The 19,035-nt window shown below is 43.6% G+C and overlaps 1 protein-coding gene across 1 annotated transcript in view; it reads left to right on the plus strand.

Moving 5' to 3' along the window:
* The window catches only part of LOC137527288 (T-cell surface glycoprotein CD1b4-like), a 45,746-nt gene that overhangs the window by 2,746 nt on the left and 23,965 nt on the right, over window positions 1-19,035 (plus strand). The window contains exons 3-4 of the mRNA XM_068247797.1: window positions 4,867-5,127; window positions 18,062-18,340. Coding sequence (XP_068103898.1) covers window positions 4,867-5,127; window positions 18,062-18,340 — 540 coding nt within the window. The remainder of the gene's footprint in view (window positions 1-4,866; window positions 5,128-18,061; window positions 18,341-19,035) is intronic.

Genomic DNA, 19,035 nt, shown 5'->3' on the forward strand with positions numbered 1-19,035 from the left:
AATAAAACAATACGATAAATATTTTAAAACATGGACGTGGTGGAGGTGGATATCTGACTGCTCCAAAGGACACTCGGAAACAGGTGTGCTCTGCATTTAAGAGCCTCTGTCTTAATGCAGACCTGGACTACTACTGCTTTATACTCCTATTTGAATTGCCTGAAGAAGTGGGGTCACGTCCATGAAACGCGTTGTGAAATTGTGGAGTGTTTAAATAAATTCCTTTTGTGATGTACCTGGAAAAACACCAGTTTCCAAGTGTCCTTTGGAGAGGCCGGTATGCACCTCGACCACGTCCACGTTTTAAAATTTTTATCGTATTGTTTTATTCTTTTGGCGCCTCTGTTCACTTGCATTGATTGTCTATCCACCCTGGTGGAAGGGCGGAAAATGTAATACGTTTCTTCCTATCTACAGAGAGCGACTTTTTATCCCTGAGTAGGGACAGGCTTAAAGGACCACTTTCAATACCCCCACAGTAGTTACGCCAAGCATACAGAAGATTCCCTGTGTCATTTATTTTAATTTCTAGTATAGTCCTTTAAACATTCATATGTCACTGTATGCTATATACGTCAGTGCCCACACTTGCGCTGACGGACTTCTGTAACTGTAATGCCTTTATAGGGGTAGCCTGCTCAGGTGTTGTAAATAACAGATGGTATAGCCTTTTTCAATGTGTCCCCCAACTGCCATATCCCAGAGAAAGTCCACCCCGCCTAACCGCTATTCCTCCTGCGACGATACTACAGAAAGGTCCCTGCACTCTCCCTGTGCCCTGCAGGCATTCGGGAGGCAGCTCTCAGCGCGACACTGCTGGGTAATAACAAGCTGGAGCCGATCTCCCCCGTCCATTGCATCGCCGGTTCTCTGCAATGATTCATATGAATCATTGCCGGTTCTCTGCTTGCTTGCAATCATTCATATGAATCATTGGCGGTTCTCTGCCTGCTTGCAATAATTCATATGAATCATTGGCGGTTCTCTGCCTGCTTGCAATGATTCATATGAATCATTGCCGGTTCTCTGCCTGCTTGCAATGATTCATATGAATCATTGGCGGTTCTCTGCCTGCTTGCAATGATTCATATGCATCATTGGCGGTTCTCTGCCTGCTTGCAATGATTCATATGAATCATTGCCGGTTCTCTGCCTGCTTGCAATGATTCATATGAATCATTGCCGATTCTCTGCCTGCTTGCTTGCAATGATTCATATGAATCATTGCAAGCAGGCAGAGAACCGGCGATTCAATGGACGGGGAGAGCGGCTCCAGCTTGTTATTACCCAGCAGTGTCGCGCTGAGAGCTGCCTCCCGAATGCCTGCAGGGCACAGGGAGAGTCAGGGCCGGTTCAAGTAACAATTGGGCCCTAGGGCAAAATTAGCCTGGGGGGCCCCCAACAGACACCCCCTACCCAAAAAGCATCGTTAGGGGCCCTTTGTTGCAGCCAAATTTCCCTCCTGGGCCCCTGAGCTGGCTGCTGACCCTCCTCCAATCACCTCCCAACTTAACTGTGCTCCCTAGGACCTCTGCAGTGTCTATGTCAGTGTAGTGTCTCACCTGCCCAACAGCACAGATGAGACACTACTCTGCCAAAGACTCTGCAGAGTCCCTGGGAAGCAACAGTTAAGATGGGGGAGGGACACCTTGGGGGCCCCTACAGGCTCTGGGGCAATTGCCCATTTTTTCCTATTGTAGCTCTGGCCCTGGGGAGAGTGCAGGGACCTTTCTGTAGTATGGTCGCAGGAGGAATAGTGGTTAGGCAAGGTGAGCTTTCTCTGGGATATGGCAATTGGGTGACATGTTAAAAAAGGCTATACCATCTGTTATTTACAACACCTGACCAGGCCACCCCTACAAAGGCATTACAGTTACAGAAGTCTGTCAGTGCAAGTGTGGGCACTGACGTATATAGCATACAGTGACATTTGAATGTTTAAAGGACTATACTAGAAATTAAAATAAATGACACAGGGAATCTTCTGTATGCTTGGCGTACTGTGGGGGTGTGGAAAATTAAATGTTTTGCGATAGTGGCCCTTTATCTCTCTACCGTCTGTTACAGTGGTTGCCTGAGAGGTAACCCTGGTTTGTGAGTAACCTATACTTACCTTTCATCACTCCTCCCTTGTGTCCATACATACTACACTATATTGGGCTCTCGGTTTCCCTGTGTTCTCTTTTTCGTTGAAAAAACTACAGGTATAACTAACTACCCCTTTTTCAAAAGCTCAAAATGCATCTAATCTCTCAGCAAAAGCAGAAGAGGAAGTTATTGATATCTCTTGTAGCTCTGCACTCCAGGATACATTTCACACTGTCCCCCTGCTGTCTGCATTCTGGGCTAGTTTATCAGAAAGTTTTCCAGATGCAGCTATTTGTAAACTTCTACCTTTTGTGACAACATATATGTGCGAATGACACAAAAGTTAAAAAGAGGAACAAGCTTGATGCCTCTGCAGATATACGCTGTCAGCTGTCACCTCTGTCCTCTGATACCTGATTATACCAAAATTGCTGCAAATATGCAACAACAGATTTTGCATTAACTTTTTTTTTTAAAGAAAAACTCTAGGATCTTCAACTGTACAAAATTGATGTCGAGAAACACGCCTTTGGCTTACGAAAAAACATATGGGGTACATTTGCTTGGGGATGACTCACAAAGGGGGTACATATGCTTAAAAAGGTCTAGAACCAGTGATCTAAAGGAATGGGGGGTCCATCATAAGTCCCCAAAAGCATTGTTAGGCACCCCATTATTCCCCACCTCTTTTCCCTTACATATCCAGAGTGTTACACACAGCAGAGTCTTACCAAGCCCTCTCACTGCTCGGAACCCCACAGCGGCACCCCAGATGGGGAGGTTGGGGGGTGCAGGGACCCCTCCAAGCGTGGCAAATGCCGGGAAGAGCGGCCTTCACCCACCTTCCAAAAATAAAAGACAGACACTTACCTTGCAACATCCATTGCGTTCTGCTACATGAGCACGACTTGGGAGCAACACATAAGAAAGGAGTGAAGCATGGGCCACCGCAAGCTTGTGGGGCTCAGAGGTGGCTCCAACGCAACAAACTCCAGGGGGGAGGATAGATGCAGACAGCTTACTCCAGGGCTCTCACCACCAGGAGAAAGCCATCCACCACCTGCCTCCAAAGGACAGAAATGTAGTAATACTGCAACAGAGGAATGTGTGCATCAAACACCAAGTTAAAACCGGGATATATCTGGCTGTGCAAATTCGGCCTGATTGGCTTAATCATGAGACATTGCTCATGCAAATATGTATTTACTTTCACATGCCATAATATGCAGGGTCTAAAACTAAATGCCGCAAAACGGTTGCCCTGCGGGGATTAGTTCATGCTACATTAGCACTATCCAGGAGCGCCACAGGGAGGCACCCCCATGCCCTCATACATCTGGGGGGGGGGGGCGTGGGGTTCCAAGCCCTCTCACTGCTCGGAACCACACAGCGGCACCCCAGAGGGGGAGGCTGGGAGGTGCAGGCGGCCTCTCCAAGTGTGGCCAACGCCGGAAAGAGCCACTCGCACCTACCTCCCAAAAATAAAAAAACAGACCTTATGTCAGAATCCGCTCTGCTGGCCTTGATTCCCTGGACAGTTTTGTTTCCTATGCAGGTTATATAGTGCAGTCCAGGGAAAAGAGGCCTTTCTGTCAGTTTGCAAGGCTGACTGATTTGCATCTACTTATCTTGCAGGCTGCTTGTCTGCTTCCTTTGAAGGTTTCCATTATAAATGTCACTTCCTCCCAGAATTCCTTGCTCGACATGGTTTCTGTTTGGTGAGATTACCTTGGAGCCTCAGCCTCTTTTGTATCTTGTTGTGAATATTCTAGTGCAGTTAATTCCTAGCGAGTGCACTTTGCACTCCCCTTAGTGCAGTCAGGTTCTGTATTACTTGTACTGTTTATTCCTGTTTTGTCTTGTCCTGTCCTTGCGATTGTACTGTCACCTGCGGTGGCTGACAGCGAATCGTTCGGTCTTGCTCCTAGATCGCATTCGCCCTAGCGGTAGAGGCGGTGGATCTCCCTTGTCTGACTTTTGGAGTATAACCTTAGCTGCGGTTGCTACTGGTTACTACTCCTTCTGTCTGTCTTGTCTGGAACAAACGCTTGCTGTTGTCTGGTGTGAGGAAACCGATTAGCAAGGGTTCGCGGTATTTGTTTGTTTTCATTTTCCGTGTTCATTTGTTAGGGTTGGTACATTTTGCCATTGTTGCGCTTAACGTGCGGTGACCGTGCCATTAAACGCGCTTGTCTCTGTTGCGCATATCGTGCGGGGACCGTGTTTAGCTAGTTCATTTGTTATTTTCCTTGGCGTTCAGATTGTGGTTATTTGCTGTATCTTCCTTACTCAGTTCACGCTCTGTCTTTCCTCATTCTTGTGTTGCTGATAGCAATCGCCCCTCTTCCGATTAGCTTTCTTACTCTGGTCTGTTCTGATGTGGTATGTCTACCGTCGCTGGGTGGCGACTAGATTGGTAGACATTCACATAGTCTGTCTCTGTTCTTGCTTTCTTCTGAGTTGCTCAGTCTTGCTTAATCGTACAATTTCAATCTGGCATCTGTGGCTGTACAGAGGGCTTAACCCTCTGTACTCTCAGTAGCAGCTCCACCTGCTGGTTGGAATTCCCCTCTACCAATATATACTGGGTACTTTGCTTCTGTGACTGTGGCAATTTCCTTCTGCTTCAGCGCACGTGGTGTGCGCTGACTGGAAATCGCCCGCAGATCATTACACCTTACCTTACTTAGGTCTTAACTTGGTGTTTAATACACACATTCCTCTGTTGCAGTACAACATATAAGGAACAATGAACCGTTTTTCTTTCTCTCACTCCAGGCTCCATCAAGATAAGATGGCTGCAGAACTACCAATTCTCCAATAACCTGGAGGTGTTTACTCTCTGGAGCACCCTCCTTGTGGAAGACATTGAGACCCTGTCTGTCAACAATGACACTCGGATCATCAAATTCAAGCAAAGCTGGTCAAAAGGAAATCTGCCTGATGCTGACTGGTTCATCTATGGAATGTTTTTGACTAATTATATGTATTATTTTCAAAAACACATTTATGATATCAGCATAGAATTTCGTTTTAGAGGTAAGTAGCCTACAGCAAAACAAGTCAAAACAAACTAAAATGAAACAACTAGCCTGTAAAAATAGCAGTGGTTTTGGACTTCCATCATTTAAAATGGATAATTCTCAATATACCTATAGCCCGCACCCATTTATGAATAGTAATGAGCACAAATTTCGCATAGTCGTAATTTTGCATAGAAATTCTCAATTACAATGTGAAAACGTAATGCAAAATTTTGGGAAAAATCGTAATTAATTTCACCTGTAATTCTAATCAGGGCCCATACTTTTGCAATTTCACATAATTTCATTCCGACTTTAGTGGTTAATAGCACAGCCCCCATACATGCTATATGTCACCAATATTTTGCAAAAAGACCTTGCACTTCTTAAAAAAATTGATTTAAAAAAAGCAGAGGAAAATTTTTTTTAAGCACTTTAGCCCACAGGACGTAGCTCCTACGTAGGAGCTACGTACATGAGAAAATGGAGCCACCGGGGTTCGCAGGACCACCCATAGCCCGGAGATCAATAAATGGGAAAGCAGTTCACATTCATTGATCTAAGTCCCTTAGAACGATCGCTGGCTTCTATAGAGAAGCCGTGATTGTTCTGTTACACATCCCCTCTTCACTTCCTGTAAGTACGCTTATAGAAAGCAAAAAATAAATAAATACATTTTTGACTGTGGCCATCTTGTGGCCAAATAGTAAAACTAAATCTACATACATTTTTTTTTTAAATGAATCAACATTTTTACATTTAAAAGTAACTGTTTACCTCCCACACACCCAAAAATACTCAAATAAAATTTTTAATTAGAAAAAATTACAATAAAAAAAAACATAAATAGCTACCTAAGGGTCTGAACTTTTTTAATATGCATGTCAAGAGGTTATAATACTAATATATTTTAAATTATAAGCTTGTAAATAGTGATGGACGCAAGACTAAAAAAATGCACCTTTATTTCCAAATAAAATATTGGCGCCATACAATGTGATAGGGACATCATTTAAATGATGTAATAACTGGGACAAATGGGCAAATAAAATACGTGGGTTTTAACCATTTCAGCCGGCGGGGATTTTTCACCTTATGCATTAGAGCAATTTTCACCTCCCATTCATTCGATAATAACTGTATCACTACTTATCACAATTTATTGATCTACATCTTGTTTTTTCCGCCACTAATTAGGCTTTCTTTGGGTGATACATTTTGCTGAGAATTATTTTTTTCTAAATGCATTTTACCAGTAATATTAAGAAAACAATGGAAAAAAATCATTATTTCTCAGGTTTCAGCCATAATAGCTTTAAAATAATACATGCTACCATAATTAAAACCTATGTATTTTATGTGCCTGTTTATCTCGGGTATTACACCATTTAAATGTTAGCCCTATCACAATGTATGGCGCCAATATTTTATTTGGAAATAAAGGTGCATTTTTTCAGTTTTCCGTCCATCACCATTTACAAGATTATAATTTAAAAAATGTTTGTAGTATACCCCCTTCACGTGCATATTTAAAAAGTTCAGACCCTTAGGTAACTATTTATGGTTTGTTTGGGTTTTTTTTAATGTAATTTTTTTTTTCCAATTAAAATTTTATTTGGGTAATTTTTTGGTGTTGGGAAATAAACAGTTAATGTAAGGAATAGCGGAGATGCCGCCGCTGAGTCAAGCGGCATGGCGGCTATCTCCGCGTATCAACCGGCGGCCTATGCCGCGCGGGTACATGCTCAGGGTCCTTTCATTGCTCACAGGTTAAGGGCTACGCGCGCGCGAGCAGAGCGACAGGACCTTTATGTAGCTAAGAGGGGAGTCAGCTGATCATGCGGTCAGCTGATTCCAGCTAGCATCCGGATTGGCTGAGTGACTGGGGCGGCGCTATGGAGCATGTTGACTATATATAGCGCGGGTCTGTCGGTATTTCCGCGTCTGCTGTTGCAAATGCTATAGTGTGTTAGCGCTCAGACCCTAGTCAGATCCCAAAAGTGTGCTAGAACCAGCCGGAGCTGGGGATCCACACTTAGTCAGATTCTGTTGATAGCTTTAAAGTACTATTGCATTGTTAATCTGTTAATGACCTTTTGCTTGCTCTGACTATTCTTCCGTTTGTCGATTCTGTACCTCAGTCTATCTGATTCACGTTGCCAACCCTGCCTGTCCTTGGCGTTGAATCAGTCTTCCGTTTCTGTACTGTATCTGTCCGCTCGTTGCCAACTCTGTCTGTCTGACCTCGCTACCCGCATCAGTGGGCCCTGCCACTGGTGAGGGAAACTAGTTTCTTACACCAACCTCTCAGGTGTAGGATACTGCTGCTTAGTTGTGATACCTGCCCTTCGGGTATTCATAGGCTGCAGTACTGTCTGTATCTCTCGCTCCTAGGCGGCAGTACTGCATGTGTCACTTAGGTTGCAGCACCAACTGTATCAACTACTCCTAGGCTGCAATACAGTCTGTACCACCTGTTCTTCAGGAGATCCTTAGTCCAGCAGCACTAGGATTGTTCCTCCTTGTATTGTGCACCAAACACTACCCGGTTGCAGTACAGTCTGAATCACTTGCTCCACAGGTGGTCAGCTGTACAGCATTATTGTGTTCCTTCTCATTGTTGTGGTATTCATATGCCTTTGGCTGCAGCACGGTCTGTCTCATCCACTCATAAGGTGAGCACCGGCTGCAGTACAGTCTGAGTCACCCGCTCCTTGGGTGAACTCTCTCATCCGTATTACTGTTACATTAAACACTATTCCTCTTCTGTTGTCCAGTGTCAGGCTATACTAGTATTAGTGGTGATTCTGCAGATCACCACATAATCAGGTATAGCATCTGTATTATTGGTGATACTGCAGATCACCAATAATCAGAGTTCTCTGTGTGCTGACACCAATCGTTACAGAACAGCAGACCAAACAATATGGACGCACTACGCAGTCAGGTTGAAGTCCTGATCACCGCGGGGAAAAATCTCACCAGGGTGATTAATACCCAACAGACTCAGATCACTCAACTGTCTGGGACAGTCAGGACACTTCAAACAGCTGTCGATACAGTGTGATCCCCTCCAGTCACAGATTTACGTATGGCTGTGCCCGAGAAGTTCTCAGGGCATAGATCAGACTTTCAGAATTTCAGGAATCGGGTGATGTCCTATTTTGAGTTGAGGCCTAACCTATCTGGATCAGAAAACCAGAGGATAACGTTTATTAAGACTCTGTTGTCAGGAGACTCTCAGACATGGGCATATGGTCTTCCTGCAGAGCACAAGGCATTATCTTCGGTTCAGGAATTCTTTGAGGCCATGGCCGTTATATATAACGATCCGGACGTGGCGATCACTGCTGAGAGGAAGCTAAAAGCTCTCAGAGAGGGTCGTAATCCGGTGGAGGTTTATGCTGCGGAATTTAGGAAGTGGGCTGTGTAAGCTAGATGGGGGACGTATGCATTACTAGACTGTTTCCTGTCAGGATCGTCTGATGCAGTCTCTGATTTAATGTTGGGACATCCCAAACCCAAATCTATTGATGAGGCAATCTCTTTGGCAGTGCGAGTAGATCGTCGCCTGCGTTATCAGAAACAGACCCGTGGAAAAGTTACTGTAAGATCTGTCTCCTATGCCTCCTCTCCACCCCGTCATCTCCAGACAAGCCGATGCAAATTCTAGACATTCTAGATTGACGCAAGTGGAAAAGAATCGCAGAAGGTCAGAAGGGTTGTGTCTATACTGTGCGGAGCAGGGTCATTTTGTCCAGAACTGTCCTAAGAAGTCGGGAAACGCTGCCGCCTAGGAGTAGTCAGAGGTAATACCCTAGGTGAGCAGTCAATACCTCTAAACAATAATCGTTTACTCCTTCCCTGCTCCATCACTTGGGAAGGACAGACCGTGTCTACAGAGGCCTTTGTAGACTCTGGCTCTGCAGCCAATCTTACAGATTTTGATTTTGTTAAAAGATTGGGGATTACATTACTCCCTTTAGACCGACAGATTGTGGTCACAGCAGTAGATGACTCTCCGCTACAGTGTAGACAACCTTAAGCAGTTGGCTGATGGTGTAATGGTTAAGGGCTCTGCCTCTGACACAGGAGACCAGGGTTCGAATCTCGGCTCTGCCTGTTCAGTAAGCCAGCACTAATTCAGTAGGAGACCTTTGGCAAGTCTCCCTTACACTGCTACTGCCAATAGAGCGCGCCCTAGTGGCTGCTGCTCTGCTCTGGCGCTTTGAGTCCGCAAGGAGAAAAGCGCAATATAAATGTTATTTGTCTTGTCTTGTATTTGTCTTTCCCAAACTCCCTTACTAACATGTAATATAGGGGTACTACATAAAAAGGAATTACAGTTCTTTGTCCTGCACATGGCTACTTCTACCATCATACTGGGTATGCCCTGGTTGCAACTCCACTCCCCTCAGATCGACTGGGCATCAGGTCAGCTACAAAGCTGGTCTACCCATTGTCGTCATCATTGTTTAGAGAGAGTTACGGTTTGCGCCACCAAGATTCAGGTTAAAGGGGTGCCAGTGCAGTACGCAGAGTTTGCAGATGTGTTCTGTCCTAAGTCTGCGGATAAACTTCCGCCTCACCGGAGTTATGATTGTCCCATAGAGCTAAGGGCTGGTTGTATGCCCCCAAGAGGCCATCTTTATAATCTGTCTGGGCCTGAGAAACTGGCAATGCAAGAATACATCAAAGAAAACTTAGCTAAAGGCTTTATCCGTCCTTCCCGGTCACCTGCTGGGGCTGGGTTCTTTTTTGTACAGAAGAAGGACGGAGGGCTTAGGCCCTGTATGGACTACAGAGGTCTAAATAAGATCACAGTGAAAAATCGGTACCCGTTGCCTTTGATAGACGATTTGTTCACACAGGTGACCAATGCCAGTGTCTTCTCCAAATTAGACCTGCGAGGGGCATACAACCTGGTACGCATTAGGGACGGTGACGAATGGAAGACGGCATTCAACACGCCCGACGGGCATTACGAATATCTGGTTATGCCCTTCGGGTTGTGTAATGCCCCTGCCGTCTTCCAGGAGTTAATTAATGAGGTTTTCCGGGAGGTCTTGGGAAAATTTGTTCTTGTATATCTTGATGATATACTAATTTTCTCAGCTAACCTGACAGAGCATCGTAAGCATGTTAAATTTGTTCTTCAGAAACTAAGACAGAATTCACTTTATGCAAAGTTGGAGAAGTACCTCTTTGAGGTCACAGAAGTATCCTTCCTGGGATACATCATCTCCTCATCTGGACTTTTGATGGATCCCGAGAAGGTCTCTGCTGTTTTGGAGTGGCCTCAACCTGTGGGATTGAAGGCACTCCAAAGATTCCTTGGTTTTGCCAATTACTACAGAAAGTTCATAAAGGGCTTCTCCTCTGTAGTGTCACCTCTCACCAGTCTTACTAAAAAAGGGGCTGACACATATCACTGGTCGGAAGAGGCCCAATCAGCCTTTGCTACTTTGAAAAAGCTGTTTTGTTCCGCTCCCATCCTGAGACACGTGGATGTCACCTTCCCCTTTATTGTGGAGGTCAATGCGTCTGAAATAGGGGTTGGGGCTGTGCTGTCTCAGCGCTCTGGTCTTCAAGGCAAACTGCACCCGTGTGCCTTCTTTTCACGGAGGTTCTCTCCTGCCGAGAGGAACTACGATATTGGTAATCGGGAGCTTTTGGCCATCAAATTAGCCTTTGAAGAATGGCGCCATTGGCTGGAAGGGGCAGAACATACAATTACAGTTTACACAGATCATAAGAACTTGGAGTACATCGAGGGGGCCAAGAGGCTTAGCCCTCGGCAGGCTCGTTGGTCTTTATTCTTCTCAAGGTTCAGATTCATTATAACGTATACACCAGGTAGCAAGAATGTTAAGGCAGACGCTCTATCTAGGTGTTTTGAGCCTGAGACAGTCCAGTCTTCGATCTCTGAGACCATTCTACCTCAGAAGGTGGTCTTGGCAGCTACCGAGACCTGGGAGGACTGGGCAGCTACACTGGCTCCTTTTCAACAGGATATTCCAGAAGGGAAGCCTGTGGGGGTTATGTTTGTGCCACTCCCCTTCCGCCTACAACTCTTACAATTATTCCATACCCATAAGAATGCTGGGCATCCAGGGGCTACCCGAACTCAGGATCTTTTAGCTAGATGTGTATGGTGGCCTTCACTGGCATCTGATTGTAAGGAATTTGTGAGGGAATGTTCAGTTTGTGCTAGAAGCAAACCCTCCCGCCAGGCTCCAGTGGGCACGTTACAACCTCTACCAGTGCCAAATGAGCCCTGGACACATTTGTCAATGGACTTTGTTGGAGAACTCCCTAGGTCTGAGGGCAAAACGGTCATTTGGGTGGTAGTGGATAGATTCAGTAAGATGGCTCATTTTGTTCCCCTTAAAGGACTCCCCACGGCTCAGGAGTTAGCTGATCTCTTCATTCAACACATCTTTCGGCTGCATGGCATTCCGGAAAATGTGGTGTCAGACAGGGGAGTCCAGTTTGTGTTGAAATTTTGGAGAGCCTTTTGCCATCAGTTGGGTATGGATCTTTCTTTTTCATCAGGCTACCACCCACAGACCAATGGCCAGACCGAAAGAATTAATCAGTCCCTTGAACAATTCCTCAGGTGTTGTGTGACAGATGCACAATTAGATTGGGTAACGTTCCTGCCATTCGCAGAGTTCGCACATAATAACCTGAGAAGTTCTTCTTCAGGATTTTCCCCTTTTCAGGTGGTGTCGGGAAAATCCCCCAAGTTTTCTCCTTTACCAGTGGCATCTTCCCCTTTCCCGGCTCTAGAGGATTGGCAAAGGGCGCTAAAGGAGATTTGGGGTTCAGTTAAGAGAAATTTGGGGAAAGCGTTCCAGTCTCACAAAAAACAGACGGATAAGAGGCGGTCTGTTGAGTGGAAGTTTTCTCCAGGGGACATGGTGTGGATTTCTACTTGGCATTTAGCATTGAAACAACCATCACCCAAGTTAGGACCAAGATTTATAGGCCCATATCCTGTCACAAAAAAGATTAATGATGTCACTTAAGCAATTGATCTCCCAGCCAGCATGAGAGGCGTGAGATCGTTCCATGTGTCTCTATTAAAGCCTGCTGTGCATGTGGATTCCTCTCTACATGCTCAGGGTCCTTCCATTGCTCACAGGTTAAGGGCTACGCGCGCGCGAGCAGAGCGACAGGACCTTCATGCAGCTAAGAGGGGAGTCAGCTGATCATGCGGTCAGCTGATTCCAGCTAGCATCCGGATTGGCTGAGTGACTGGGGCGGCGCTATGGAGCATGTTGACTATATATAGAGCAGGTCTGTCAGTAGCTCCGCGTCTGCTGTTGCGAATGCTATAGTGTGTTAGCGCTCAGACCCTAGTCAGATCCCAAAGTGTGCTAGAACCAGCCGGAGCTGGGGATCCACACTTAGTCAGATTCTGTTGATAGCTTTAAAGTACTATTGCATTGTTTATCTGTTAATGACATTTTGCTTGCTCTGACTATTCTACCGTTTGTCGATTCTGTACCTCAGCCTATCTGATTCACGTTGCCAACCCTGCCTGTCCTTGACATTGAATCAGCCTTCCGTTTCTGTACTGTATCTGTCCGCTCGTTGCCAACTCTGTCTGTCTGACCTCGCTACCCGCATCAGTGGGCCCTGCCACTGGTGAGGGAAACTAGTTTCTTACACCAACCGCTCAGGTGTAGGATACTGCTGCTTAGATGTGATACCTGCCCTTCAGGTATTCATAGGCTGCAGTACTGTCTGTATCTCTCGCTCCTAGGCGGCAGTACTGCATGAGTCACTTAGGTTGCAGCACCAACTGTATCAACTACTCCTAGGCTGCAATACAGTCTGTACCACGTGTTCTTCAGGGGATCCTTAGTCCAGCAGCACTAGGATTGTTCCTCCTTGTACTGTGCACCAAACACTACCTGGTTGCAGTACAGTCTGAATCACTTGCTCCACAGGTGGTCAGCTGTACAGCATTATTGTGTTCCTTCTCATTGTTGTGGTATTCATATGCCTTTGGCTGCAGCACGGTCTGTCTCATCCACTCATAAGGTGAGCACCGGCTGCAGTACAGTCTGAGTCACCCGCTCCTCGGGTGAACTCTCTCATCCGTATTACTGTTACATTAAACACTATTCCTCTTCTGTTGTCCAGTGTCAGGCTATACTAGTATTAGTGGTGATTCTGCAGATCACCACATAATCAGGTATAGCATCTGTATTATTGGTGATACTGCAGATCACCAAAAATCAGAGTTCTCTGTGTGCTGACACCAATCGTTACAGTTAATTTTTAATGTCATAATGTGTGTAAATTGCTTGAAAAATGTATGTAGATGTAGTTTTACTATTGAGTTTTTGTTTTTTTTCCTTGTGCTTCGCACTTCCCGGAAGCACAAGGAGGACAGGGAAATTTTTATTTAGAAAAACTGAGGTCTCTGTTAAGAGACCGTCGTTTTTTCTGCTGGGGACTTGGATCGGTGAACGGGAACAATGTTCCCGTTCACTGATCTCTCGACTACCGGGGAACAGCACGGGGACACAGTGGCACGCCTGTGATCATGCGTAGGAGTGCTCCACTGCAGCAGAGCAGCGCCTGGATGTGAGGACCACGTCCGGGCGGCTGAAATGGTTAATTATGGTAGCATGTATTATTTTAAAGCTATAATGGCCATACTGACAAATAATGATTTTTTTCCATTTTTCTCTTACTATTCCTGTTAAAATGCATTTAGAATAAAATATTTCTTAGCAAAATGTACCACCCAAAGAAAGCCTGATTGGTGGCGGAAAAAACAAGATATAGATTATTTTATTGTGATAATTAGTGATAAAGGTATTGACGAATTAATGGGAGGTGAAAATTGCTCGCATGCATAAGGGGAAAAAATCACTAAAGGCTGAAGTGGTTACACTCAGAAACATTAGTTTGCAGCGGAATATAACCCAGCATTTCAACTTTGCTCTAAAACATTATTTACAGCATATTATATGCAACCAGCATTTTTTTTTTACTAGACCAGCATTGGAAGGGTTACACACAGAGCTTTAAAGCAATTTTCACCTCCCATTCATTCGCTAATAACTTTATCACTACTTATCACAATTTATTGATCTATATCTTGTTTTTTCCACCACCAATTAAGCTTTCTTTGGGTGATACATTTTGCTGAGAATTATTTTTTTATCAATGCATTTAACCAGGAATATTAAGAAAACAATGGAAAAAAATTCATTATTTCTCAGTTTTCGGCCATTATAGCTTTAAAATAATACATGCTACCATAATTAAAACCTATGTATTTTATTTGCCCATTTGTCTTGGTTATTACACCATTTAAATTTTGTCCCTATGTATGTATGTATGGTGCCAATATTTTATTTGGAAATAAAGGTGCATTTTTTCAGTTTTGCGTCCATCACCATTTACAAGCTTATAATTGAAAAAATGTTTGTAGTATACCCCCTTCACATGCATATTTAAAAAGTTCAGACCCTTAGGTAACTATTTATGTTGCTGCTTTTTGTTTTTTTTAATTGTAATTTTTTTTTCCAATAAAAATCTTATTTGGGTAATTTTTTGGTGTTGAGAAATAAACAATTAATTTTGAATGTCACAATGTGTGTAAATTTCTTGAAAAATGTATGTAGCTGTAGTTTTACTATTTGGCCACAAGATGGCCACCTTGAGTTTTTGTTTTTTTTCCTTGTGCTTCTTGCCTCCCAGAAGCACAAGGAGGACGGGATTTTTAGTTGTTTTTTTTGTAGAAAAACTGCGGTCTGTTAAGAGACCATCGGTTTTGCTGCTGGGGAATTAGATCGGTGAACGGGAACCATGTTCCCGTTAACTGATCTCTTGGCTACCGAGGAACAGCACGGGGAAACAGAGGCGTGCCCGCGATCATGCGCGGGAGCGCTCCACTGCAGCAGAGCAGCCACCTGGACGTGAGGATCACAACCGGGTGGCTGAAATGGTTAATTATGGTAGCATGTATTATTTTAAAGCTATAATGGCCATACTGACAAATAATGATTTTTTTTCCATTTTTCTCTTAAAGAGAACCTGTACTGAGTAAAAATATTTAAAATAAACACATGAAGTAACTTCAAATGAGAATTGCATAGTTACCTTGCCATCAGTTCCTCTCAGAAGCTCACCCTTTTCTTCTGACAATAATCCCTTCCAGTTCTGACAATATTTTGTCAGATCTGAAATATATCGGTTGCTGTCAGTAAAATATCAGTTGCTGTCAGTTATAGCTGAGAGGAAAACTGATGTACCAGGTAGTGTCCATGTTCCCATATGGCTCAAGTGGGCAATGTTACAGTTTAACTGCGAAAATTCCCTTGATCACAGGGAACAAACAGGACGCGGGACAGGAGAAAGACACTGAGGAGTAGACTACATGGAAGGTAAGTATGACTTGTGTTTGCTTATTTTGACTTTTAATTTTCAGTTCAGGTTTTCTTTAATATTCCCGTTAAAATGCATTTAGAATAAAATATTTCTTAGCAAAATGTACCACCCAAAGAAAGCCTGATTGGTGGCGGAAAAAACAAGATAAAGATTATTTTATTGTGATAATTAGTGATAAAGTTATTGACGAATGAATGGGAGGTGAAAATTGTTCGCATGCATAAGGGAAAAAATCACTAAAGGCTGAAGTGGTTAAACTCAGAAACATTAGTTTAAAGCGGAAAATAACCCAGCATTTCAACTTTGCTCTAAAACATTATTTACAGCATATTATATGCAACCAGCATTTTTTTTTACTAGACCAGCATTGGAAGGTTTACACACAGAGCTTTAAAGTTCCGTGGAGAGAAATGCAGACGCATCCGAAGTTTAGATAGATAGATACATCCGAAGTTTAGAATTTTAAATAGATACATTTAAGTAAACACAATGTAACAAGTGGGGAATGTGACACACACTCTCTGACTGTGCAGGAGCTCCTGCACAGTCAGAGAGTGTGTCAAATTCACCACTTCTTACATTGTGTTTACTTAAATGTATCTATCTAAACTTCGGATGCGTCTGCATTTCTCTCCACGGAACTTTAAAGCTCTGTGTGTAACCCTTCCAATGCTGGTCTAGTAAAAAAAAAAAAAAATGCTGGTTGCATATAATATGCTGTAAATAATGTTTTAGAGCAAAGTTGAAATGCTGGGTTATATTCCATATTTTTTTTTTCATTCCCACTATTCTCCTAATGTATGTAGTAATTTTGGTGACAATGTATGGGGGCTTTGCTATTAGCCATTAGTCGGCACAAAATTACGCAAAAATTACACGAAATTACAAATGATTAAACAAAATCAATTGACATTACAAATCGTAATTAGGTATGGGTGTAATTGTGAAAATATATATGAAATTTCACGTACATGTAATTAGATGATCACAACATCACTATTTATTAATAACTGTGTTGGCTAGTACCCCTTACTGTGGGAACTATCATCTCAAAGTACCCCTTTATACATATATATTTGTCAGTGCTAGTCCATATTTGGTTATAAATGCTTTTCCTTTATGCTTTTAATTACCGTATTTTTCAAACTATAAGACACTCCTGACCATAAGACGCACCTAGGTTTAGAGAACAAAAACATATAAACTAAAAAAATATATATATACTACACCTGGTGCATCCATGGTGAAGGGGCATCTTGTGGATTATGCTCCCTTTGTACCTCATGCCACCTTGCACCTCTTGTGTCTACCTCTGTCCCTCTTTAATCCTCCTGTGTGTCCCATGTGTCTGCATCTGTCCCCCATGTGTCTGCCTCTGTTCTCCTCTATGCCCCTTTGTGTCCCCCTGTGTCCTCCTCTGCATGGGCACAGTACAGGGAGTTCCCGACATTGCGGCGAGTTGGAAGTTCGTATTGGCAGGTGTTCACAAGTCAGGAACTCCCTGCATTTGGACTATAAGACGCAGTGACTTTTCCCCCCTACTTTTGGGGAAGAAAAAGTGAGTCTTATAGTCCAAAAAATACAGTACCTATAAATAAGGGACTGATTATGACAAGTTCAAGTAATACTTGGGTCCTAATAAAAGTACCCCTTGGTGCTCAGGTACCATGTGTTGAGAGCCTAGGCTATAATCCTCTGTTTTTGGAATGAATGTCTAGATGTTCAGAGATATAAAGGATGGATTAGCATAATTCATTGTTTTACATAGGAGAGACAATGAAGTTATGTGCTACCAAACCAGGTATCACCTGACTTAAAAATGGCTGTATAAGTGTCTCTTGACAAATTTAAAGGCACAGCACATGTAAATTGCATCTGCAAGCCAGAATAAGGAGGATGGAAACTGACTATACTGCTTGTCCCTGCAGGAGTCAGCCCACACAAAATCAACAGGGGGGGCCTCATATAGGCCTCCTTTTTACCTTTTTTTTTTTAAATTGTCAACTTGATTACGTTTGATAAGCATGGGGGGGGGGGGCGTTAATAAGGTTTTAATTATAATGAAATGTATTTTTTTTCATTAATTATAACTTTTGGCCACTAGCTCCACTCTCCTGGAAGTTACCGGGAAATGTTCAATTTTTTTTAAGTACAATTTTTACTATTACTTTGATGAATGAGCATGTCTTGTGATACAAGGCATTTTCATTCATTTTCGGCACTTCAATAATTGGCTCAGGGGAACACTTGTTCCCCATCACTGATCCCCCCTCTCTTGTGGCCGCCGGGAACGAGCAGCGGGCGCGTACACACGTGTGCGCCCCTGTTGCAAAATGACAGGACACGCCTTATACTTTGTACGTCTTATTGACCTCACACAGGTGCAAACTGGATGCGCACATACCTCCAGTTTGTGTGAAGAGGTTATACATTGATGACTTCTCCCCATTAACAACCCCCCACACCACCACCAGAATCCCCATATAATATCAGACATTGACCATTATTCTAACTGAGATTTAATGTAATTTAAGGTGATTTCAGAATTCAGTGCTGGATGGAAATTCCCTCCTCCGAGGATGATATGAAAGGCTATATTCTCAAGCTGGCTCTGGAAGGAATGGATCTAATGTACTTTAATGTCACCACGGAGAGTTGGTTGGCCTATCACACTCCCTATTCTGAGGCTATAGAAAAATTTTTGCAGAACGATAATGTGACACGGGCTTCCTTTGCAGCCTCTATGAAAAACCAAATGCATTCTCTGGCCGTCCTCTATGCTACCACCGGCAAGGAATCCTTTTCAAGAAAAAGTAAGTGCTGTGCCCCACATTCTGTGTTACTTTGCGTCCTGTATTGGGTTTGTATCACTAGGAAGTTTGTTCCTTCTCTCCCCGTGTAGCAAGTGACCACTCAATAATGAGCCAGCTTCTCCCCTGAATACCAGAGATAGATTATCATAAGAGAGGGGTGTGACATCATCCTCCAATGTCACACACACCCGGTCACACCCAGCCACCAGAGAGATACGTAGAGAGGACACTTCTCTTGCGCAGACTGGCCGCGACTGGCCAAAGTTACGGGACCTGGTACCGGCGATACAGAAGGCTGAGGACGGCAACGTGGGAGTGAGCCGTGTGCATGGGGCTTGAGGAAGTCCTCGGTATGTATAAAATGTTTATGTTCTAGCATCTCTGGTTTCCTTTAAATAATCAATGCGAAAAATGCGTTCATAAGCGAAAAAAATTCACGTTCATCAGCCGGTAATTACGTTAACCAAATTACGTGAAAATGATGCTAACATGTATAATTACGGTTAGCAATTACATTTGCATGTGAAATTTTTACGCATTATCCGTAAATTTCACATTGCGATTAAGATGCGTAATTGCAAATTACGATGTGTAATTACGCATAGGCGTAATTTCTGCCCACCACAAGTACAATGGAGTTGAGTCGGGGCCAATCAGCTAGCAAATGTATCCAGGGATGAATGGATCGATCAGCA

The sequence above is a fragment of the Hyperolius riggenbachi genome, chromosome 8 (assembly GCF_040937935.1).
Source record: "Hyperolius riggenbachi isolate aHypRig1 chromosome 8, aHypRig1.pri, whole genome shotgun sequence".
In the NCBI taxonomy this organism is placed as follows: domain Eukaryota; kingdom Metazoa; phylum Chordata; class Amphibia; order Anura; family Hyperoliidae; genus Hyperolius; species Hyperolius riggenbachi.